Source organism: Polypterus senegalus, chromosome 12, assembly GCF_016835505.1.
Source record: "Polypterus senegalus isolate Bchr_013 chromosome 12, ASM1683550v1, whole genome shotgun sequence".
NCBI lineage: Eukaryota > Metazoa > Chordata > Cladistia > Polypteriformes > Polypteridae > Polypterus > Polypterus senegalus.
In genome coordinates this window covers 81157324-81183548 of record NC_053165.1, presented here as the reverse complement: position 1 = coordinate 81183548, position 26225 = coordinate 81157324, and the positions used below count along the sequence as shown (strand labels likewise).

The following is a 26225-nucleotide window of genomic DNA, read 5'->3' as shown; positions in this document are numbered from 1 at the left end:
AGACGTCTGGATTTTAGACATCGCTGGTGGCTGTGGGCGGGGCTCTAGGTCATCTTGGTCCAGCAGAGGGACCACCTTGCCAGACAATGGGATTGCTGGGTGATACACAAATGAAAAGACCTTTCCTGTCTTTATGTAGTGCTGGGTACAGGACCTAACAAGTCACTCATGTGACAGTATTGACCCTATACATTGGTTTTTATTAGAAGTCAACACAGAGCAGAAGCCAGTGAATCTGCTGAAGAGTGCATCCACTAAGTCACAGAGTCACAGTGTAGTAAGCTTCAGAGACACTACTACAGCCATTGCCCAGCTCCTCACACAGATCACCATGCTCTTACTTGGTGTCTCCTCACCTTCTGCTGTACTCATTCTCTCTGCAGTCATCCTGCTCCTCACAAGAAAAGCTTCATCAGCTTCCCTTCCAGCCCACCATGGATGAGCTGCACTTCCTGTCCAAGCACTTTGGCAGCAGCGAGAGCATCACGGATGATGATGGAGGCCGAAGGTCACCTGCCGTGCGACCCCGCTCAAGAAGCCTCAGGTTAGTGTCCAATCCAAAGATCTTTACCTGCCCTCAGAACTCTCGTGTTGTGGTGTTGAAGTTGCATGTGCTGACATGGGATAAGATCTTTACTTATGGCCTGTCCTATCACAAGGGGCTTTATGCAGTATTTAACATTCGTATTAAATAGCTCCTTTCAGTCTGTCACAAACAGCTAATTTAATTGGTCATTTTATAAATTGACTGCTGCCTCATAAAGCTTTATAAGGTAATTCATCATATGCTAAAATGTAGTAAAGCTACATGATAAAAAAAATCTTTATAAAGTATTCAGTTTGTATTTATATAGCATCCTTCATGACATTATCTGTTACCTACCCTGTGTTATTTGTAGTGATGGCTAATGTGTTTTCATGGAGAATGGATGTAGCAAAATGTATGATACAAATGGGCTGCAACAGGGACAACACTGAACAGTGGCAAACAATATTAAAAAATGTAAAGTTGTTTTTATTGCATAATCCACAGGCCAGTTTCAGTCGTACACTCATAACATTCATAACACATGTACAGTAAAAATTCCCAGAAAATGAGAGTAGTGCCTGAAAGTGAAGTGTGTGCAAGCAGATTCAACCTTTTAAATTGAAGACCCGCCTCACTCGTCATTCATTGGTCAAAAGTCCTGTCTTCAATTTAGGTGCTCAAATCTGCTTGAATACACTACAGCATTGTCCCCCAACTGTGCCCTATTAAGGCAGATTTCTATCAAAAAGTTTTGTTATCAATGAAAGTGTGAGATTAAAAATATTTCTCTGCTATCACTATAAACAACACGGGTAAGTAACAGATAATAAGCTAATCTGGGTGGAGTATTCCACGTTTGTAAAATAGATGTGTGCATGATAGTGATCTGTGATGGACTGGCATCCCATCCAAAGTTGGTTCTTACGTTTTGGTTGATGCCATGTGAGTGGTCTCTGTGACCTACAAAGGCGTCCATCTGGTTCAATAATGAATGAATGGATTATCTTCACCTGCTTGTGTCCAACTGCTATGAGAAGACAACAGAAGTGGAATCTGCGCTTCCTCATTACGGAACCCTTTTTAGAGCTCACGGCGTAAAAGACAATTGTTACTTTAAGGTGATGTCAGGTGGACTGTTCTGCTTCTTTTCTTTGTGACTTTATTTTGTTTTCTCCACTCTATCTTTCCAGCCCTGGACGCTCACCATCCTGCTATGACAATGAGATAGTAATGATGAATCATGTGTACAAGGAGCGCTTTCCAAAGGTAACCTCTCAGTCTTTACTTCACATTCAGGGAAAGTTAAGTTTACATATCAAATTCCACAGCTCTTTACATGAAACAATAATGTTCTTAATTACACTGTAACTACTATGTAATTACCTGTATAAGTACAGTGTAACTATGAGTTATTACTCTGTACTTACTGTGTAATAAAAAGTAATGTTATAGTTAATTACTCAGTTGTCATTGTTGTTCCACAGTTAATATAATTACAATGTAACAATTTATCACTGATCCAAAAACAAGTGTACTTGCATAGTTACACTGTCTGTACTTTCAAAATGTAATAATAACATTAGGGTATGTAACTACAACTATGTAACAGATGTTCCATGGTCTGTTAATTTTAATGGAGAATTGCAGTGATAACTGCATAGGTTTTCGATTATATTTCAAGATCTGTTTTAAATGGTGAAAACACCTTTGCAATATGGAGTAATGACTCATAGTTACACTGTACTTATACAGGTTATTACATAGTAGTTACAGTGCAATTATGGACACTTAATGTAAAGTTATACCATGTTCTTTTTATATTTGTACCAGTCAGCATTGGTACGTGCACTAATTATTACTTGGGGGACGATAAGAACCAGAACCTTCTGTTTTACTGTATAAAGCCTTGGCCACTAGGGGGCTCTCTGGCACCTTGTACATGTATCCCAGTTTTGCTGTTTCTGCCGTATAATATGGGACATCTGAAAGTGACTTTCTTCAACAGGAGTATCCCATGTATGTACTCTTAAATTTCTTAAATCCTATCAAGTTGTATGACTCATTCAGATTCCAAAAACCAAACAAGCTTCATTTTATATTGTATCTTTCATCAAACTATAACCAGGTATTTGTCATTGAGGTAGCTTAAGAAACTCAACTGGCTAAATGAATGTCTTTATACTGGGGGTGCCAGTAACACAAAGCACAAGATATGAATGGTGTGATGTATTTTTCTTAAGATTACAATACTAAAATTGATTTTCAGTTAGAACACCTGCAAATGATTTCTTAATCTTCATTTTGTATAATGCCTTTCTTCAGAATAAAGTGGTAATAGAGTATACAGTTCAAGCTAAAATTACATATCTGTGTGAAGAATACACTCTTAGCCAGTCTTTTTATATACAGTATAGCAGCATCTTTCACCATCCTGAAAATATGAAGTATTGTTTTGGATAAAAATATATAAATATACATACAAATAAAAGTACAGTAAAATGTGACAATAAATAAATAATAAAAATATGAAATGTGAATCTAAGTGGTTAAATTTGTCATGAGATATATTTTTGTGGCTTATTTCTTTATGTATTTACTTAATTCTTTTGCCACTCCTTGACTTCAGTGACACTGAAGTGAAATAAGGGCTAAAGCTAAACTGTCACTTTCACTCATCACAGTTGGGAGGGCGGGTTCTAACTAGTACTGTTTCTTCGATTGGTGAGTCATTGGTAGAGTGGGCGTAAACCATTGGACATCAAGGGTCATGTTTACAGCAGACACTGCAGATACCGACTCCTAACGATAAATTCGGAGTTTCTTGAATTAAAGAAGCTGCTCTGCACAGTCAGGTTGTAGCCAACGAACACAGTCACAGCTCTGAGCACAAGCTTAATCCTCAGGATTTCCAAGTCATGCAAAGCACATACGTCCACTCAGTGGACGATTCACCAATCAAAACACAGAGCTAGCTAGAGCTCACCCTCTCAAGTTTGACGAGTGAAAGTGACAGTTTTCATTTCAGAGTATATTTCATGTTGTAAGTGGTGCCAATGAAATAAATAAATGAAGTCATTACACATATACATAAAGAAATAAGACAAAAATACATTTTGTGACACATTTCATTATTTATACTTATGTTGTTATTATTTATTGTCACATTTCACGGTCCTTTTATTTATTTGTATGTTTACTTACTTATTCCCCCAAATGAAAAAGGGTCATTTACTCTGTATTTGATATATAGGGTGGTCCAGATCTATTTATGCAATTTTCATTACGCTATAACTTATTAAGTTTATTACATAGAAAATCACCTGAAAAATCCCAGACCAACGAAAAGTGTGCGAATTGGCGACATGAAGAATCATCTTTGCACCGAACTGGAATCATCCCTGCATAAATCAAAGTCGTCCATACGATCTGGATCAGCGTAATTAGATCTGGACTACCCTGTAGTGCCTTTCACTCTGAGAGCAGAATATACAAATGAGGCACAGACAAAGATGTATAACAGAGTAGGCGTTGCACAATCAACAAGCACAGTATATATTTTATACTAGCAGTGTTATACTAGCAGTCTGTGGTCTTCTGCAGTACAGTTTTGTGCAACATTTGGTGGTGACGGTTTCAATGGTGTGGGTTTGCATACTAAGAAAAACACAAGCAGGGGTACCTGGGGCTGCCTTGTGGTAGGAGAAGTGACTAAATTATGGAATGAAACATAGCCTGTGGTCTTCCTCGGTACACATCTGTGCCCACACAGCCTCCAGTCTTCGCCTGTACAAATTGAGAATCTGTACAAAATTTTTTCAGACACAGATTCAACAGTATGGATTTGCATCCTGGACAAACACACACAAGCAGGCATTCAGCTTTATGTTTCACATAGCGTCTTTCTCTGACATCTAATGATATCAGGTCACACAGTTTTAATGCAAGATCGAACGAGCTGACATCATCTTCTAGAAGTGTCCAGTACTTCAAAGCACATGATGTGAACAATACAGTACTTTTAGCATTAGCTTACATTTTGCTAGGCTCTGAAAATTAAATGACCAGCATTGTGTTATTTGTGCTGAATACAGTGCCTTTCATCATTGAAACAATGGCAGAATGACTTACAATTTAAGCAAAGACAAGTTATATAACTTGCTAAGATTCACACAATCAACAATTTAGTGTAATATGGTGCCTCTCATCAAATGGTAATCACGTCAAGTCACATAATTGATATGCGGTGTCTTACCAAACCAAATGACCAATTGACACTGATGATAATTATTTTTTTTTAAAGTAGCCAATATCTCAAAGTACAGGGTGAGTCAAAAATATATTAACATTTGAATGGCAGAAACAATTTTTTCATAAAACGTACTTCATATGTGCAAGGTGATTTACAGGAATGTCTCAATCTGGTCGCCATCATGTTCAACACATGTACCATATGTGGCACATAAATTGTCCACAAAAATTGTATATAAGTCTATACATAGCAGTATCATTAGTGTTAACATAATTTTGACTCACCCTGTACATTATATAAACAATATGGTGCATTTTCCATCAGATTAGAGTCATGCTCTGCACAGCGTCTTTGTCCATGTAAGAATGGCAACTATATGTACAGCTGAAGTGAAGAAAAGCTCATTTGGTAGTGTTCATTCAGTCTTTATGTCTTTCACCAAGCTGTAGTTATACAGTATGTAGTAGATGATTCTGACATACTGACAGGTAAAACAGCTTGCTCAGTGTGGCACAGTGGAGCTATGGTAGCACTTTAGCCTGGGATCCCCTTTGCCCTCCCTTTCCTGTCAGGAATTTCCTTTTCCTTCACATAGCACTTGTCGTAAATTACACAATCATAATTCACTTCTGCAAACACAAAAGAACACACCAGAGAGCAGCACAAGGTCACATACTGGCTTTTAGATGAGACCCCCAACAGTCAGGGGGTTGCCACCAGCCAGAAGGCCTTTGCACCAAACTGATAAGCAGTCAGTGGGTCAGAGTATGCTCATGGACATCAGATGGCATCTTCTCTCTGTTTTCCACCAAGAAATCTCGCAAACAAACTCACAAACCCAGGTGCATTTATCAAGATTAATGCCAAGGGGGTCAAACTTTGGTCTATTGGGCCACAGTGGCTGCATGTTTTCATTCAGGCCACTTTCTTCATTAGCAATCAAGAACTAATGGTAATGAAGAGTGCTACGTCACCTTGATTTTTTAAATGAGTTGCATTTTAAATTTTTAATTTACTCAGCAGCCAAATATAATGAGGTGCAATGCAAGCCAACAAATGACACAGCTAACTAAGGTTCTCATTGGCACCTGCGTCTTTCTTACAATATCTGTCACAATAAAATATTTAAGAAAAAGAATTATGAAGGTCTGTGGTGGGCTGGTGCCCTGCCCGGGGTTTGTTTCTTGCCTTGTGGCGTGTGTTGGCTGGGATTGGCTACAGCTGACCCCCGTGACCCTGTAGTTAGGACATAGCGGGTCGGATAATGATTGGATGGAATTGTGAAGGTCTGGGAAAAACTGATCTGCTCTGGTCCACAAAATATTTGGATGTTGACCTCATGAAAAAAGAAATCCAACAGTTTTGGAAATGTCAGCCATGAGAGAATCAGAGGATTAATAAGCCAAAAAAAGTAAATAAACATGTTTCATTAAGAGCTAAATAGAAATTGGTTGGAGCAAAAATGGTGGCACTCTGAGACTGTATGAGACCCCTGTGTTTGCTGGTCATTACTTTGCATCACAATGTTTGCCTGCTGGTAAAGAAAAAAAGTAACAAATAAGAAGTCTGGATTTTGGAAAGCACGCCCATTAATATTAAGGCAAAAGAGTTCTGTTTCTTTAGCAGGAACAACTCGTGGCTATGCACTGCAGCCCACCAAGATCTGAATTTGACTTCCTGAATGAGGTGTGACATCCCAAGCAGGAGCACAACAATAAGGCCTCCTAGATTTTACTCTGAACATTGTATTTAACAGTATAGAACAACAGCAGACTGACCATGAGAGAGAGAGATCTGTGTGGCAGACATAAATATCTCGTCCTGTGCTTTCCTAGGCAACGGCACAGATGGAAGAACGTCTGTCTGACTTCATTTCATCATTCTCTCCGGAGAGTGTCCTTCCTCTGGCTGATGGAGTCCTCAGCTTCATCCATCACCAGATTGTGGAGCTCGCGAGGGACTGCCTGGACAAGTCTCGTGAGGGAGTGGTCAGCACTGTCTACTTCTTGGAGCTGCAGGAGAACCTCGAGAAACTCTTGCGAAATGTAAGTGCGCCTCTGCTTGGCCGGTGTATTTCTATTTGACACACGCTATGTTCATAGCTACTCTTTGTGTTATCATTCACCTTAGTGGTCCTTCTGCTCCATAATGTCTACAATAATGTACAATAATGACTGTACATAACTGATAAATTCTTGTACGTCACTCTGAAGGTCCTTATAACCTATCGCTCTGTATGTCAATGCATTCTTCTACTCACAAGTTCTTCTGCTCGTTCTTCCAAGCTCATTTGTCTCTTTCTGATTAGATTGGAGGATCCAGCACTGGCTGTGTCTATGATCAACAATTACTTTACATTATTTAAAAGGACTGTTTTTGTAGATTTACACTGTCTGGGTATTGCTTCTTAAGAGATGAGGATGTTATGTATTGAATGGATTGATGCTTTCTTTCCATAAGTGCTTGTGTCTATCAAAAAGTGGAAACTGCTGTTCAACCAGGAATTTTAAGACGTATCTGAATGAGATACTGGAACAGCTTAGCTATAAGCTAAACAAACAAGCTTGACGGCTGCCTCTCACCTGATATTTCAATGAGTTGCATCTTGTCAGGTTTAAAATGTCTCCTTCCTAATAGGATCCCCCTCTTCTCTCACTTTAGGCATTTGAGCGCTCTGAGAGCTCTGAAGTGGCCTTTGTCACTCAGCTGGTGAAGAAGTTACTCATCATCATCTCCCGGCCAGCTCGATTGCTTGAGTGTCTGGTAAGCAACTTATCTTAAATTTATGATGACCCACTGCTTGGATCTTTTCTTTAAATAGCTGCCAGCCACCCTAATTCTTTGAAGACCTGAGGCAAGTTGATGTGCAGGCATCCAGCAAAACTGAATTAAAATAAAACACAAGTACGCTCAGCACCTCAGCTCTGTTTAATGCGCATACCAAAAGGACTAGCAGTGGTGCACTTGATTCTCAAGGTAGCAGGTGAGATATTAATGACTTTAAGCAGGTCACTTTACCTGTCTACCATCTAATTAAAACGTCCTATTCTGGTGGAGTGTTTTTCTGTTGACAATGAAACATTGACCAATCCTATTGGTGCAGACGTGACTGCTCTAAAATCAAATTATACTCTCAACCAGGGCTACAACACCAACTCTCTAATTTTGATATAGATATTATATTCACTGTATGTGCTGTTCCAAAAGCCAGCACTCAGCAAGCTTCTGTATCCCATTAAAGGGGTGCAGAAAGGGTTACCTGTGGCACTCCCTGTATGCTGCACGCTCCTTCTGCCGAGTTTCAGTACATTCTCCCATCACTAGGCACCCCTGTCATTTTTAGGATAGGACAAATGTCTGCTGTCTCAAAAGGACAAATGACCAGTCTATGTTACTGGGCTGAAGTGGTGTAGCACTGTCATTCTTCCTTGTAATCCGCCAGTTATTAATGGAGTCCCTAGTAAAGCCTGCAGGAAATCTACATAATCATTAGCCTCTAAGCCATCGACCTTTTCATTGCATGGTCAAGGACTATCTGACCAAGTCTTATATTTGGTAGGAGTTTAATCCTGAGGAGTTCTACCACCTTCTGGAAGCAGCCGAGGACCATGCCAAAGAGGGTCACCTTGTGAAGACAGACATCCCACGATATATCATCAGCCAGTTGGGCCTGACACGAGACCTCCTGGAGGGTGAGCACTGCTCTTATTTTTCCCTCAAGAAATTTTACTATTTTACAATCTGCTTGACGAACCGTCCCATTTGGAGGAAATCCCCGTTTCTTAATAAGTCTAGACACACTTCCAGCAGAACTGTTTATTAGTGAAACTGGCCCACCTGAAGTCAAGTGTCGAGGGGTTTAGTTGAAGAGCAGGGTTTCAGACATATTATAATACAATACAAGGCAGTGCACATTTATTTGAATTTTTTGACACATAAAAACATAAAAAATCTAAATAAGAGGAGGCCTTCACAATCCTATTACTCTGTACAGGCTTATTCTACAAAAATGAACAGGCTTTATAACTCTAATAGGATTATTTAAAATGAAATGCAGATTGAAACATGGCTGCATTTTGAAATACCTAATAATAAATCAAAGATACCTTTCAAACATCTTAAAGCCTGAAATCAATTTTATAATGTCAATATAGATTTATTATTGCTTGACTTATTTTTTAATCTTTATATGTAAAATGCTAAGGGCTGTCTGCCCATTTTGCACTGAACCTTGATCTTGGTTTTAATCAAAGGCTTGTGACATGATACACATAACATGACCCAAGAACTGGAGCTGTGGGCTACATCACCCACGTAATTAGGCTTTGGATTCTTCTAATGGCAAGCAGTGGCATGGCCATGCATCCTGGCTGACAAGGAAAGAACACTAGTATGGGTACGTGGCATTGCTGACTGAAAGAAAACTTTGGCGACCTCTGCTGACAATCAAGCACATTTCATTTTTAGTGTAAATGCAAGTCATATACTCCAAGCCTAACAGAAAGTCATACATGACCAAATAATTGGAGGTGTGGGCTTCCTCCATCACGTTATTGAGCTTCAGGCCCTTCTTACGGCAAATGACAAAGAACAGGGAGGCAAACACGTGGCATGTCTGATAGGAGAAGAACTGCAGCAACATCTGATGACAGTAAGGCACATCAAACTGGCCGCCTGTGAGTGCAAATCATACACTCTGAACACAAAAGACAATTGTACACACTGTAAGGGCATGACAATGATGGCAACATGACCCAGGGTGCTATGTTTTGTGAGAAGCGCATGAACCACCTTTATTTAATAATATAATATAATATAATATAATATAATATAATATAATATAATATAATATAATATAATATAATATAATATAATAGTATAAACATTCAGCACCCATACCCAATCTGTGCAGACTTTGCATGATCTCCCGGTGTCAGTATGGGTTTTCCTCTGAGCACCTGTGCTTTCCCTCCAGATCCCTAAAGATGTGCTGGTGATTCCATATTGGCCCCTGTGTGAGCGTGTTTGTGTTAGAGCGGGTCCTATGATAAGCTTGCAGCCCATCTATGTCTGTTTCCTGCTTTGTGCCCGGTGCTGTTTGAATAAGTTCTGACTCTCCTGCTACTCTGAATTGGATTAAGCAGGAGCATTACACTGATAACCACTGATTCCTACCTTAAATCTAATTTTGCCAGGACCAGCACTGGCTACCTGCTACCTGACACTGGACAAGTGTTTGAAAGTGTATAATATAATATAATATAATATAATATAATATAATATAATATAATATAATATAATATAATATAATATAATATAATATAACCAGTAACGGCACACTGCATGATAACATGCAGTGAATACACTTGGCTTGAGCATTTAAAGTTTTCATACTCTTTCTCTGTACATTTAGCATTCGTTTGCTCAGAGGTAGATTGGCGATTTAAGATATGAATAGGTAGGGGAAGTGACGGCAAAGGTGGTAGAGATGAGAACAGCGCTCATACACATGCGCCGCACTGCCACCCTAATGGCCACTGCCGAGAGTTGATTCTACAATAAAATAAAATGAAAATAAAAAGAGGAATAACCCTGGAGGTCAATCATCACTCCAAAAGCATATAGTAAAGGTCCATTATTATATGTGTACCTAATTTCAGGTCAATAGGTCAAAAGGTTTGCAAACTACAGGTGATTTAAAATCCTGGAAAGACAAACGGACAGCAATGGTAGCGTATTATATATAAAGATTATATATAATATAATATAATATAATATAATATAATATAATATAATATAATATAATACCAGCTAGGTCAGAGTTTTCATACACAGTTTCTGAAGGGCCACCATTTTGTGCCACCCAAGTTCTGTATTAGAAGCCAATTCTTGTTGTTAATGAATCCTGTTATTTACTTCTGTAACTTGTGAGGGCTCTCAATATGCCACTCCAGATACTTCCAAAACATTTGATTTCCTTTTTTTATTTGAGCACCATCCAAATGTTTTATGGACCAGAAAATATTTCTCAGACCTTCACTATTTTCTTCTCAAATATTTGAGACCGATATGGTCTAAATAAATGATGGACACACAGAAGCTAATGGGGTTAGGTTGGCTATTCATCTGTTGTCTGGTTTTGTAAGTCTCTGTTGTAAGAAAAACGTAGGAATCTGAATCTTTAAAAGAAAATCAAATAAAATTAAGTCAAAAGAAGATGTTCCATTAGCAGTGATAATTGGTTACTTATTTAAAAAGTGACTGAAGTGAAAACCTGCAACCTGTGCAGCAGTCCAAGCTCTCAGTTTAGCACCACTTAATATAATATAATAATTATTATTTTCATGTATATATTGTTTTTGATATTACAACCCAGCAGTCTCTAAACAAGAAAGAGACCTGAATAACTGGAGATCCCCAGACAACTACCTGGGCCAAAGATGGTGCCAGGCCGTACTTAACTCGGGTACACCATCTTGCCATCAGGCGTACCATAAATCAAGCAGAGACAGCCCAATGAAGGTAGATACTCAGTCTCGCTCAAGCCTTTGAAGGGAAAAAAGTGGAACATAATTGATAGTGATCCAGATCCCCAGGGGGTGCATGTACTGCGTGCATCAAGCCAGAAGGAGAGCAGAGTGGCGCTCTCAGTGGGTTCCTTTCGTCTGTCCAACTGTTCACTGAGCTGACTAGTAGGCGTTTGAAGTACACAACAAAAGAAGAAAAAAGCTGTCTATGAGAAGATGTTTTTTGCTTTGTTTTTTTGCAGAAGTGGTAAATCTTGAAAGCTATGATAGCGAAGGAGCCAACACCCCAGAGACAGATGATTCAGTCGAGGTAAGTCTGAACTGAGTCGCTGTGGACTCGTTCTCATTTTGGGTGAAGGGGGATTGAATGTTTTTCCTTTTTATCTGCTACTACATTTCTAAATAACAGATAGTGAGACAGGCATATACTGTATAAGTGTATTCTGACTTCACATGAGCACTGTGGCTCAACATGTAAAGCTACTGTTTTGCAGTATTTCAACCTTGGCTTATTTGCCATCTGGGTTTCTTCTTGCAGAAGTTGTACTTTTTTGCATTGTAAATGTGAATTTTCACTCCATATTGCCTGGTGTATGTGAGTCCAAGTGTATGTCCTTTAATGAATTGGCATCCCATTCAAGTTCAAAGTTATTGTCACACATAAAGAGTACAGTGAAATAGCAGGCTCTTGAATTACTGTTACAGCACAATAATTGCACAATTACTGAATTTCTAATGAAAAACTGTCTCACCAGGCACATGGACTTAACTCTGTACTCACAGGCCTATTTCAGAGATCCCATGAACTAATTATCATAAAATTCAGAGATGGGTTATTATTCACACTGAGGCCTGACGAAATCTTTAAAAAAACAGCTGACTGACAGTCATTTAAATCTTTCTTGATGGAAATACCCTAAATAAAAATAGCATACTGTTGGTCTGGGGTGCCATAATTGTTTTTTTTTTTTTTTACATAATTATCCATGTGCTCTGATTTTTAGGGTCATGTCAAAGCCAAGAAGCCACCCAGTGAAATCGACTTCCAGAACATTAAGCTCATCAGTAATGGAGCATATGGGTGAGTACATTCCTGCGAAAGCTGTAACGAGGTTCATGCCTGGCGCTGCCCACCCCTTCACATGTGCTGTTCCCCTTTATTAATTCACTAACTGCTTTATTCATGCCAGTCAGAAAGGGTTGTCACTTCTGATTTTGCCCACAGAGCGGTGTACCTCGTGCGGCACAAGGAGACCCGGCAGCGGTTTGCCATGAAGAAGATCAACAAGCAGAACCTGATTCTGAGAAACCAGATCCAACAAGCCTTTGTGGAGCGGGACATCCTGACATTTGCAGAGAACCCCTTTGTGGTCAGCATGTTCTGCTCATTTGAGACACGCCGCCACCTCTGCATGGTCATGGAGTACGTGGAGGGTAAGATGTGAATCAGACAGTGAACACTGATCCCAAAACTCTGGACAAAAGATTTGCTGTAATTGATAGGGTGGAGTAAAGAGATGGTAGGGGTTGTCCACTAACCTCATGACCTCCATTTAGCCTCTATCCTAATCCCAGTAGTTCCAATACACATCTCCAGTGGAAAGGGCTGTTTCCTTCAGACAACAACACCCCATCCATTGGTTTCCAAGACCCAAATGTTCTGCTCACCTCCCTCATAACTCTCATATATTTCAAATTTGCACCTCCAACTGAACCTTTCTTCTACCTCCTAGCTCGGTGAGGTTACATCATACAGGTGGTTCAAGCAAACTAGTAGACACTGACGCTATATGTGACCATAATAGAGGAATAGAATGGCCCTCAGGGAGGTGTACGGGGCATGGTCAGTAGTCTTTGTTAGGACCCTCCTCTTTGGTGTCTGTCTATTGCTGCCTATGGATAAAAAGCACACAAACACAACAGCCATACCTATAATGTGCCCTGGCAGCCCTACACTCAAATCTTGTGTTCTTTCCAAGGTGGGGACTGTGCCACGCTGTTGAAGAATATCGGCGCTTTGCCAGTGGAAATGGCTCGGCTCTACTTTGCAGAAACGGTCCTGGCATTGGAATACTTGCACAATTATGGAATCGTCCACCGGGATCTGAAACCTGACAAGTAAGAACATGTGTGCCAGCCCAACACACAAACAGTCATAAGCATTGACATCCCGCAGAGCAGGGAAAGGCATATATACGTACATTGTCAAACCTGCGTAATCCACTTCAGGGTCATTGGGGGATAACAGGAAAAATGACTGTCCACACAGAGAGAACATGCAGACTTTTCACAGAAAACAATCAGATGTGGGCTATAAACCCAGAAGGCTAGTATACTAGGTCTGAATGGGATTTTTCAGTTTTTTATTTTTACTAAATTTGTAAAACTTCCTAAAATCTTGTTTTTCGCTTTGTCAGTTCTGGGGTATTAGGTGTTACTTTATGTGGGGAAAAAATAATTTTAGTGATTTTAGCGTAAGGCTGCAACATAACAAACTGCATAAAAAATGAAGGAGTCTGAATACTTTCTGAAGGCACTGTCTGTGTGTATCACACACACAATTTACTGTAAATACACACATGCCATGTATTATAGTTAAATCTATTTATTTAATCATCTTGTACACTCTCATGTGACATTTATTATAAATCATTCAAAATATTTCACTCCTATCTAGTTTTATACATTTGCTTTTCTAGTAAGGCGGTTATTTTTCACAGGTAGGCCAATAAACAGTGGGCCATCAGTGTTCTCCATGGGGTCCCTTTCTGTCACTGCATCCTGCCATTTATAAACATTTGGCCCCAGCTTAGCCATTCATTCCGTGAACCACTCCGTCTGACAAATGCACATGCTGGATGTTCAGCCAAGCAGAACTCATCAAAACATTGTGTTGGCATGGCTTATGTGTACAAAAAGGCCATTGGCATTACGTGTATGCCTTCATAAGCGACTTTCTTTTCTTCTTCTTTCCTCAGTCTTCTGATCACATCAATGGGTCACATTAAGCTGACGGATTTTGGATTATCCAAAATAGGACTCATGAGCATGACTACCAACCTGTATGAGGGGCACATTGAGAAGGATGCCAGGGAATTTTTAGACAAGCAGGTGAGTGGTAGAGTCACCCGCAGCCGCTGTACATTCAGGGTGCAGCCAAGCATCATAGGAATAGGAGGGAATCTCGATATTTGCACTTCAGGCACTTAAGCTCCCAGATTTGCCCATTGATGCTCATGTCTTAGACCATTTGGTATAGCAGCAGGGGCACACTTTAGGATGCCAAAGTACGATTTTCTTGTCAACATGTAACGCACTTGCACTCTAGTAGTGAGGCTTGCACTTTGCTGATGCCAACAAAGTAGGCACTGTAAGCCTGACTGGATACCACAGAGATTTCAGGGCTCCACCAGAGTGACTTTCTGTGTTTTTTTTTTTCCCTTCTTTCTTTAGGTCTGTGGCACCCCAGAATACATTGCTCCTGAAGTTATCCTGCGTCAGGGATATGGCAAACCAGTGGACTGGTGGGCGATGGGCATTATCCTGTATGAGTTCCTGGTGGGCTGCGTGCCCTTTTTTGGGGATACCCCTGAGGAACTTTTTGGACAGGTCATCAGCGGTATGCTTCTGCCTCTTATAGCTGGGAACTGATTTTCCATATTTAATATCTTGACTTACTTTCAGTTCTGTGTATCTACATATGGTGCATATCACTGCTGGCAGGACCAGAGCACTCAGACACTGTGTCACTTATCTTTATTTGTCATATGTATAGTGCCCTGCTGCCCAGAAAATAAAAGTATACTACATGAAGGGCAGGCACAGGGAAATTAACTTACAGGGTACTCTTCAGCAGACTCCTGAATTATTAAAGTGGGACTAATTGGCCTCTGTGTCAAGCTGGCATGGCACCAGTCCCATTCTCTCAGACCACTAGTTGGCACAATGTGGGAGGAGGGTAGGCAGTGTATGAACAGTTATGGGTACAGGACTGGTGGGTACTTTGGAGGCTTTCCCCAACTCTTTGGTTGTCAGGGTATACACTGATGCCCTCTCCCCTGACATAACTGAGCTGTAAAAGGAGTTTGCCTGCCACACCTTCTCCTCACCCCTCTCTTCACCGCACCTACATTAAAACCTTCCTCCCATATCATGACTGCCGATACCCCAAGTTGACTCTTTAAAAATCACTTTAAGCAGTGGAACTAACATGGGCACATTCATGCATCATTGTTCGTAACACCCTCTTGGGTCTCTCAGGTGGCCGGTGTCAGTATGCCCATGCATAACAAGAAAACCTTAGCATGGTTTGGCAACGGCATAGTTCCAAGGCCGTAACACACTCAAACAAGAAACTAGTCTCATACTAGGGTGCGTCTAGGAGGCATGTCCTGGGCTCATTAACAGTGTCTGTGCCACCCAGCCAGTCCGCTTTTCAGTTAGTTCCCAAGGGCTACTCCAGATCCTGGTCTTCACTTTGTAACATCTGAATGTAAAACGAAAGGCTACTGGAAAGAAAAAAGTGTTCACCAAGCTTATCCATTACCTTTCTGTCTACTCAGATGAAATTGCCTGGCCAGACGGGGACGAAGCCCTCCCGTCAGATGCCCAGAACCTCATTTCTGCACTGCTCCAGACTGACCCATTACTCCGGCTAGGAACAGGTAGAGGATTAAAGCAGAATTAGTCTGCAGCTTATCCATCAAGCTCCTGCACCTTTGTTTTCTGCAACTAAATGGAGTTTTGTTCTCCCATTTCTTAGGAGGGGCTTTTGAAGTCAAGCAACATGCCTTCTTTAAGGAACTCGACTGGAACAGCCTGCTGCGGCAGAAAGCCGAGTTCATTCCACATTTGGAGTCTGAAGAGGACACCAGCTATTTTGACAGTGAGTTTACTTTCATGTCTTTCTTTCCTTCTTTCTTATTCAAACTTTAGATTGCTGTAAGGTTCTGGATTATTAGATTTGTTATTGATTGGTCTACTCCCACAAACCCTAAACTGAAACCACACACACACACACACATACACACACACACTAAATCCCAAACTGTAAGCGGTACTCCTGATAGACACTCATTAGCATTGACTAAAGCAGAACAATTGGGTATCCCCAAGACAATGGCGGCTACAGCACCTTATCCCTTAATGTCATTTACCAAAGGCACATTACTCCTTTCCATGCTGCTCACTGTTGGTGGTGCCCCTCCTTTCCTGTCTTCACCCCGTGGGATAGAATTGTCAAACTACTCACACCAGATCCCCTGTATTTACTTTATTTCCTCAATAACCCAGATGTGCACAGAAAGAATAGGAGTTTAATACAAAGCAGTATTTAGTAGCAAATAAAATGAGGCAAAGCTGTAAAAGTAAATGAATAATACCAAAGTCTGAATATAAAGTGTCAAAGTCTGAATATAAAGTGTTAATAAAAATTCACCCTTGTATTAAAAATGAAAAAGCTTTACACTGATGAAATTAAAAATAAAATGATACTCTTGGTAAGAATATGAAAGCTGATAAGCAGAGCCCAAAAAGGAAGCATCTGTGCAAGGGAGAGAGAGAGAGAGGGAGAGAGAGGGAGAGCGAGCAAGTGAGTGAGTGAGTGAGCGAGAGAGAGCGAGAGTAGGTGAGTGAGAGAGAGAGAGAGCAAATGAGTGAGCGACCCCCAGGTGGCACGTTTTTCAGAAGTTATGCTGGGTCATAGACACCATTGCTGATGTCCAGATAAATAAGCTTTTCTTCTTACTTGGCCTCTGGCAATCCATTCATTACATAACATTCCCCACATTGGGTTCCAAGGCCCTGTGATGCTACCCACAGGTAAATGGCAGATTGTTTTAATGGTGGATGGCTCAGCTTAAAGCTTTAATCATGAAAGTACTGCATGTTAAAAATACTGTATCTTGTCAAGAGTCTGTACTGCATCTCTGGGAATGAATCCATACCACAGGCTTTTGAGCTGTACTGACCAGTCATTCTAACTTAGGATATACACAGAGAAAATAGTCTAAATTTAGACAAAATACATTAATGTATATAATGTACTGAATGCACAGTGCCATGGCCATCATTCATTACATGAAACATCTGTGAGTAAAGTTTCAGATTTATAGGTAAACAATTTATGTTCAGTCACAATTCAGTGGAGCTTATCAGAACAACCTGCAGCAAAAAGCACTTCACTGTAGTTTTATGTAAAATGTCAAGTTGTCGCTCCAGCACAGGTTCATGGTGAAAATGGATTATAAAAATCTACTCATTTCTTTCTTCTTCTGAAATGCACTATATAAGGCCCTTTCACAGTGAGGCACCATGGAGCAGTGGTTAGAATTTCTCCTTCACAGCTCTGTGTCCTGTGTCACAGATCAGGCCCAGTCACAGTCTCTGCACAGTTCTTCCAATGTTTATGTGTTTTTATTTCTCCAGGCGTTGCTGTTTTCCTCCCACATACAATACAACTTATTTTTTGTATTGTGCTCTTCACTGAGTGCAGGTACAGAGCACTGTGAACAATTCTCAGTTAAAATACAAGTGTAGATTATAATTAATTACTAAATATGGAACACACATCACAAAGACATGCAGGTTAAATTAACTGGCGCTTCCAAAGTGGTCACTGCCCTGCAGTGAGTGTGCCTTGTGTTAAACTGGCATCCTTTCCACAGCTGATTCATGCCTTGTGCTTTATGCTGCTGGAGGGAGGCAAAGAAAAGAAAAAGAAAAGGTGCTCCTTCCTTGTGGTCCGGTCTGAATTAGACTTCCAGTGTTTCTCTGCATTGATGAAAACAGACAATCCCCTTCATAAAGGCTCAGGCTCATTTAATGCCGAACTCTGAAGGCCCCACTGTGTGATTTGCTCCCCTACATGTTCTTTTTGGTTCTTGTATCTTCCCCTAAATAGAAAATTATGGCTGGGATTACAGGAGGTACAGCTTCTATATGCCATGACATTCCTTAAAGGAGCATGGGTGTGCTGTCAGCTACAGGAACATTTGCATACTTTTGTGGCCTTCTTAGCCCCATGTCAGTCAAGATGTCTCTCGGAGTGACATTTTAACGTATGAAGTAAGTAAATATTCACACCCTATAGGATCCCAAAGTCGCAGCACGGGGGATGTGGACTGTACCTTGGTAATCCTAGATTGATTGCTGAAGAGTTCCAGTGGCCAATGTCAGACGGGCTAGCAGAAGTGCTTCTTTCAGCACATACATATTCTCCATGTTTATTTGTCTTAGAGGCACACCTGGCATGCCTTTTGGGCTCCCTTACTCCCCAGGGTCCTCCTTGCCAGCAAAGACAGATGGCAAGCAATGGTCAGTGAGCATGAATGCTGCAGCACGACAAGCAGAATGCAAACTTTCAAATGATCTTGTTGTCTGCCCACAGCTCGCTCGGAGCGCTACCATCACATCAACTCGTACGACGAAGATGACACCAATGATGACGAGCCTGTGGAGATCCGGCAGTTTTCTTCCTGCTCTCCCAGATTCAGCAAGGTAGGGTTATTTTGGGAGGGCATGGAGTGGGACGGGCCAGGGAGGGGTCATTTGCTTGCTACCTGTCTGAGGAGGAGGAGTGTGGAACAAAGACTCAGTTTAAATAGGATAAGCTCTTCTAAACAGCATTGTCCAACTGGCACTATAACATCTAAAATATTAATTTAAATTAAGAGAAATTCAGTTTAAAAAGTCGAGTAATAAGTAAAACAAGCCCTGAAGTCATGATTAGTTCTTGTTTTAATAATACTATTGCCTGGTAATGGTATGGTGGTGCAGTGGTTAGTGTTGCGGTTTCACAGACCTTGCATCCTCAGATTTCTTGCTCGGTCGTTGTCTGTGTGGAGTTTGGATGTTCTCCATATGCTGGCTCAGGGTTTTCTTCATATCCTATAGTTTTTTTTTCTCACATTCTAAAGACACACACATCACAGCCCCTTATAAGGGATACAGTTACTTGTGTGCATGGACCCACAAAATCCAGTTTGTTTCCCACTTTGTGCGTAAAATCCATCATACACTCCAGCCCCCTTCTACCCTGAAATAGATTATGCAGGTTAGCATGGGATGTGACTTTAATTTGTAAGATAAACGCAACGACGATGCTTTTGTATATTCAAACAAGGATTGCAAGGATGATGTGCTATAGTTTTAACAATTTGAGTTTGTAACACAAAGCAATTTTTAATTTCCCCTTGACTAGAGTTATGGATGACTGCCAAATAAAATGCATTCATAGGGAAATCTATTGCAAAGATTGCAAAGCTGTGGCCTGCTTCCTGTTTTTGTTAATGTGGGTGAATTTTCCAATTGATTCCAGGTTTACAGCAGTATGGAGCATCTCTCTCAACAAGAACAGAAGCCCACCACGGTGACCAGGCGTGAACACAAAAATCAAAAAGAGGACAAGGTGACCAAGAGGGAGAGTCTGGGCAGCTTTGGAATGAGAGACAAGGGCTGGAGGACCAGCTCTCCAGAGATGTAAGTTCTGCAGTCTGCTTGGTTCAAGAGTTCAACCACCCTGTCAAACAGTTTACAGGCCTCAGGAGTCCCTGGAGCAATCAGAACTTCCCTTGAGGCAAGGCTTCAATAGGCTTTCCGTGTTTCTCGTCTCTGAATGAAATAACATAGCATAGAGTGGAATTGAAAGTGGAAGGCAGGGCGGATATGAATCACATTAGCCAGGATGGCATTAAATGGCTTTAGGTCAGTGGTTCTCAAGTTCAGTCCAGGGGGCCCCACTGTGGCTGCAGGTTTTCATTCTGATCAGTTTCTTCCATTAATTAGACTCCCACTTTAATTAAGCAAGCAGTAACTTCTCAGTTTGTGTTTTTTGGTGTCAATCCAGTAGTTACAAACTAGTTATGCAATTTTTTTTACTAAATGAAGCTGGTATTTAGAAGCATGAGAATAATAACTATGAGAAAATCCAAACTGAAATGATTTTAGCGAAGAGGTCTAAAGACTTTCTGAAGGAGCAGTATGTGAGCCGATTTCTGTCTGTCCAGCGGCTATACTCTGTTGGGTGTATTCAGAAGTAATATTTGAGATGTACCATCTGTTGGAATGGATTTTGCGATACATAGCAAATTTATTCCAACAAATCAGGCGTCACAAACATTATCATTGACATTAAGAATTCTGTATCAAATGCTGTAAAACTTAACTTAACTTAAAAGAAATATATATAGGAGTTACAGACCTCCATGAACAGACCATCACTATGACAGTCAGTGGGCTCCAGTGGGATTATTAGCACTTCCTCAAGTAGCATTTCCTATCATTTTTTTCTGTTTAACATTTCCTTTATTTGGATATGGTGTCAGCTGTATGCACCCTCTGTTGGAATGAAAAATGGGCATATGGAGAATGATGCCCTTGAGTGAGCTTGTTGTGTGTGACCTCATAGGTTTGGCAGACTGTAGTTACATTTTGTTGAATTCATTTTAATTAAGTGACACTTCTACACTTTAGATATGGGAGTTACTGTACATATAAAGCCCTTTGATATGGCAACCATTGTAAAAATCACTATATCTTGTGAGATAGGTCACTCTACCCAGATTTTGAACAAAATACTTACACAGGCCCAAAATACTTAAAATAATGGTGTGGCCCATAGGGGGTGTTCCTAGCCCTTCCCAAACATAAATAAGGAACGACAAAAAAAGGGAGAGCTATTATAAAAATAAAGCTCACAAGGGCCAGTTAGACACAATGAGAACACAAAGTAGAAATAAACAGAAATAAAGCAAGCTGTCCTTATTAAAGCACCAACAAGAAGGGAAGCCTCCCTAGATTTTTTTATCTTGTAGTGATCAGGATGGAATTCTGGGTTAGATGTGATTGAACCATTAGTATCTAATGATGATATTATAATAATTTGACACTGTTTTGGCACATATTCAAAACCAAAGACTGCTAAGTCTGATGCCTGCTCTATCCATGTCAACACCTTGCCACTCGCACAATACTAATAGCAAAAATACACATGTGTGCATAGTCTCGTGCCACAGACTAATAATTTACAACATAGCAAAAATCTGGAATTGACTCTCAAAGTGTAGTGGCAATGGGTTCAAAGAGAGAAATGCAAGATGAACGACTGGGTTTGGAGCACCTCTAATGTGCTTATTTGCAGGAAGCGTCTGTCTGCCTCAGAGTCATCATACACTGAGAGTGATACCAGCCCACCGCTAGCTGCCCGTCGACGCTTCTCCGCTCTTATGGACACGCACCGCTTTGCATCACCCCTGGAGGGAGAAACTGAGCCTCGCAACAAGCAAACCCTGAGTAAGCCCTCACAGGACGGAGGGCCTTTAGCTGCTGGAACTCAGTCTGAAACAAAAGATTCTAAAGATACCAACGAGGCGGCCATCACCCCTATAAGCGGTATTAGAGAGTTTTCTGCCATTATTTACAGCACTGAATTGTGTGACTGTACAGTATTACAGAAAATAACAAAAAATACACATTGGCTTTCCTTTCTTGCAGACAAATCTCCAAAGGCAAGCAACCTCCCTGGAGTGCAAAAAGAGTCTGTGGGCACTGATCCTCTTGCTCCCCGTGCCACCAGTGACTTGGTATTACGACGAGTGAGACAGCAGCAGCTATCTGGGGAAGCCACAGATAAACGCACCTCACGAGCTGGAAACAAAGTCATTAAATCTGCCTCAGCCACAGCCTTATCGGTCATCATCCCCACAGGTACATGCCCGGAATAGTGTGAATAGTAATTATAGTTTTGGTACAAGACCTGCTGATGTACTCTTTTTCCTGCAGTTGAGCAGCATGGTGGATCTCCACTGGCTAGTCCCATGTCTCCACGTTCTCTCTCATCCAATCCATCCTCAAGGGACTCGTCACCAAGCCGAGACTACTCTCCAGCTGTCACTAGTCTGCGCTCTCCCATAACCATTCACCGTTCAGGGAAGAAATACGGGTTCACTCTGCGAGCGATCCGTGTCTACATCGGCGATAGCGATGTGTATAGCGTCCACCATATCGTTTGGGTAAGTCTGCACTGATTTAAAATGCCATAATTAATTCTTCTTCCTGTCACCACTTATGCAGTTAGCGGATTTCTGGTGGTCTCTGTAACTTTGAACCGAGCTAAAGAAGATATATTAAAGAAATGCTCCCCCCAAAAATATATTTTTTTTTTAATATGTTACTTACCCCGTGTTGTTTGTAGTGATGGCCAAGAAAATTTTTAATCTCATATGTTCATGCAGAACAAAGAAAAAAAAAGCTGACGATATACTAGAATCCAATGATGACCAATGCTGTTCAGCAGCAAACGATGTGAAAAACATGCAAGGAAAAAAAAAAATCACATACTACTTGTGTCGCATAATAGACGTTATTTATGTGTATGCTCAAAACATGCAAAACACATACATTTTTCCTAAAATATTATTAAAGGTTATTTCCAGAAAAAAAACAAAACTTTAAAGGTATTCCCATAATACTGTGTGTTTAAATTGAAGACAGGATTCATGACCAGTAACTGAGAGGGAGAGGAGGATCTTCAATTCAAAAGCAGACTATTATGGGAGTGCCTTTCCTTTTCATGAACAGGCTTTACATATTTAAATTCAATTAAAGAGACATTATGTGAAAACTTAAAGAGTCTACTGATAAAGCGAAATCAGGCAGTGATGAAGATGGCTCTGGTAAAACCCAAGGTAGTAAAAAGGATCTGTGATTAGGCCGACACGCGGTACACTTAGGTAGGTAACGTCATTTGTCAAGACTAAAGTGTGTGCAATGTTGTTGATCACTTTATACATCTTGTACTACGACTATGGAAGCTGTTTTGGCAGGAGTCTCGAGGTGTTTAGCTGAACGGATTTTCAGGGACTTTTGCTGGTTATGTTTTTATTTCCTTGGTAATAATTTTCTCGATTCAATCTTACAGCATGTTGAAGAAGGTGGTCCGGCCCAGGAGGCAGGGCTCTGCGCCGGTGACCTTATAACACATGTTAATGGAGAGTCTGTGCATGGGCTGGTGCATACAGAAGTAGTGGAACTCATTCTGAAGGTAAGAAAGAGAGAGAAAGGCAAAGAGAACAATCACCTTGTGTGTAAGTTTGATAGTTGGGACACTGCACAAATCCATGCTGTATATATTGTATGGGATTGTATTAACGTGTTGCACTCTATGTATACATTTTTGAGTTTCTGACTATTTATTGGTATTTTGTCAAAGTAGTCAAGCAACTGTAGGCCAGTAAGCTTAATGTGCACAAAAGGCAAATTAATGGAAGCACTTATTAAGGAAAAGAACTCAGCTGTACATGTCTGGAACAAGTGTATTAACCATTAGTCAGAATGATTTCAGCCGTGGAAGGTCGTGTTTCATGAATATGCTGGAATTCTATAAAGAAACAACAAAGCAGACTATAAGAGAGGTGCATATGCGATCATCTATCATGATTTTCAGAAGGCTTTTAATAAAGTATTACCTGAACAGTTAATGATCTAACTAAAAGAAGTGGGAATATAAGGTATGGTGTATAGGTGGGTACAAATTTGGCTCAATCACAATGGACGAAGTGTAATGGTGAGAGGAACTTTCTCAGAATTAGGTGATTTTAATAAAAAGTGGTGTCCCTCTTAGGGTCAGTGCTGGGGCCGCTGCTCTTTTAATTTTACATAAATGACCTGGACAAGAAAATAAACAACAAGTTGGTTAAGTTTTCAGATGATACCAAACTATAGGGAAGGGCAGATGATGTAGAATCAGCTGAATTGTTACAGAGGGACCTGGACAGCTTACAGACTCGGGAAAATTGGTGGCGGGTGAAATATGATGTAAGGAAATATAAAGTTTTACATGTAGGAAGAGAAAGTGTCAGGTATGAATACTCAGCAGGAGGTCTGAAACCTGAAAGTATCCATTATGAGAAGGACCTAGGAGTCACTGTGTCCATCAAGAAAGCTAACAGAGTGTGAGATTATATATATCACAATGCGTGGTGTATGAGTCAAGGTAGGTTATGCTTAAGATTTATAATGCACTAGCACGGCCTCATCTGGAGCACGGTGTACAGTATTGGTCTCCATATTACAAAAAAGTCAAAGCAGAATGAGAGAAGGTCCAGAGAAGAGTAACTGGGCTGATTCTGGGACTAAGGGGGTATGAGCTATGAAGGGAGATTAAAGCATATGAGCCATTTTAGTTTAAACTAACAGACATCAAGATGTGACATGATCAAAGTGTTTAAAATTAGGCTTCAAGCTTTACAGGTTGATCTTCTACTTGCCAGATACCAGGTCTGCCGCTGCTTCCACTTCACTTTTTTTTGCTACAGGGTCATCAGCCTGGGGCCACCATTCATAGATGTTTTGCTTTTTATCCCAGAACATCTCCCAGTAGGGGGGCAATAAACAGGAATATCTCCCCGAGACCCCCTGCAGCTACCCTATCTCAGGAGTTGTTTGCACCCTAAGTTTTATCCCATCTTCTTAACCACAGTCAGAAACTTGCCTTCTCTGCCTCTTTTGATACCTCCTTTGTTGCTTTACACAGGTTACGACCCCATAACCCAAGGTCCCTAAGCAGCCATGTTGTTGATTAGCCCCAGTGAATCTTCTGGCTTCTACCTGCACCAGGTGTTGCCTTGCTCTTCACCTGCCACCTCTGCATTCCACCTTCAGAGTGGCACATTTTGTATTCTTCCTCCCATGGAATTGTAAGTTTGACCTGCAGTGTAGATTTCTCAGCTGCAACCCACAGCACCATACTGTCTACCGTGTTGTGCTTCAAATTTTCACCCGGAAATGGAGCTGCCTGTCCACATCCACTTGCATTTCCCACCCTACTCCATATGTCAGAAGCTTGGGTACTGTTCCCCTTGCTGGTGCTGTCCGCAGGCTCCCCCTGCATGAGGAATTCAATTTTTTGGCAGTTCCCTACCAGTGTCTCATGGCTTTCCTCAGCTTCTCCACCAGCTCTGTCAGTTTTCTGAGTACCTGGTCACATCACCACCTGAACCAAACCTGTGTCAGTACCGTCTTACAGCCTGACAGAGTGTGCTGCAGAGAAAGGAATTAGTATAGTGGATCCCTGCTGTTATTCTAAAATAAAACCTGCAACAGGAACATAGACAGGTGGCTAGTAACTTGTTAAGAGCAGATTTTGCACAAATGATAGAAAGAATTTATTCACGTAAAGAACCACAGATGTGTGAAACGATTTACCAAGTAGTGTGATGGAGAGAAGGATTTTTGTGACCTTCAGATCTCTCATTGATGTTACTTTGGAGAAGCTAGATCAAAAAGGATGGCCTGTTCTTATCACAATCGTTCCAATGTTCTAACTGTCCTGAAGTAAGAATTTCATTGTACTATTCAGTATGCGCACATGATAAGAAACTTGAAAGTAAGAAACAGCGTTTCTCTGTTTTTCGAATGGCAGAGCGGCAACAAGGTGACATTGACTACAACACCTTTTGAAAACACCTCGATTAAGATTGGCCCAGCACGGAAATCAAGTTACAAGTCAAAGATGGCAAGGCGCAACAAGAAGACGGTGGTGAAAGACAGCCAGGAAAGGTGGGTTCCAAATACTGTATCTTCTTTGCTTTTCTGTCTGTCATGTGATTGAACATGAATATCACCCACATAATATTTTGACCTTCTCTCATCGTTTCTGTTATACAGCTCCAAGAAGCGCAGTTCTTTGTTCAGGAAGATCACCAAGCAGTCGAACCTCTTGCACACAAGCCGCAGCCTGTCGTCGCTGAACCGTTCTTTATCCTCCAGTGACAGCCTACCTGGGTCACCGACACACAGTCTGTCTGCAAGGTCCCCAACGCAGAGCTACCGCTCCACGCCGGACTCGGCTTACCTTGGTATGTAAAATGCCTCCCATGCCATCATCAAGCTTCACGGTTACGTTAGTATTTTTCCATCGTGT

General features: G+C 40.9%; 1 protein-coding gene across 2 annotated transcripts in view; it reads left to right on the top strand.

Annotated features, from left to right (window-relative positions):
- The window catches only part of mast1a (microtubule associated serine/threonine kinase 1a), a 109797-nt gene that overhangs the window by 72987 nt on the left and 10585 nt on the right, over nucleotides 1-26225 (top strand). For both annotated transcript variants that reach the window (XM_039772611.1, XM_039772612.1), the window contains 21 exons: nucleotides 384-544; nucleotides 1720-1795; nucleotides 6614-6823; nucleotides 7440-7541; nucleotides 8338-8470; nucleotides 11548-11615; nucleotides 12310-12386; nucleotides 12531-12739; nucleotides 13285-13423; nucleotides 14284-14416; nucleotides 14759-14924; nucleotides 15868-15969; nucleotides 16068-16190; nucleotides 18693-18802; nucleotides 19623-19783; nucleotides 21444-21694; nucleotides 21797-22009; nucleotides 22085-22314; nucleotides 23223-23345; nucleotides 25725-25861; nucleotides 25970-26160. In XM_039772611.1, the coding sequence (XP_039628545.1) occupies nucleotides 384-544; nucleotides 1720-1795; nucleotides 6614-6823; nucleotides 7440-7541; nucleotides 8338-8470; nucleotides 11548-11615; nucleotides 12310-12386; nucleotides 12531-12739; nucleotides 13285-13423; nucleotides 14284-14416; nucleotides 14759-14924; nucleotides 15868-15969; nucleotides 16068-16190; nucleotides 18693-18802; nucleotides 19623-19783; nucleotides 21444-21694; nucleotides 21797-22009; nucleotides 22085-22314; nucleotides 23223-23345; nucleotides 25725-25861; nucleotides 25970-26160 (3115 nt within the window). The remainder of the gene's footprint in view (nucleotides 1-383; nucleotides 545-1719; nucleotides 1796-6613; nucleotides 6824-7439; nucleotides 7542-8337; nucleotides 8471-11547; nucleotides 11616-12309; nucleotides 12387-12530; nucleotides 12740-13284; nucleotides 13424-14283; nucleotides 14417-14758; nucleotides 14925-15867; nucleotides 15970-16067; nucleotides 16191-18692; nucleotides 18803-19622; nucleotides 19784-21443; nucleotides 21695-21796; nucleotides 22010-22084; nucleotides 22315-23222; nucleotides 23346-25724; nucleotides 25862-25969; nucleotides 26161-26225) is intronic.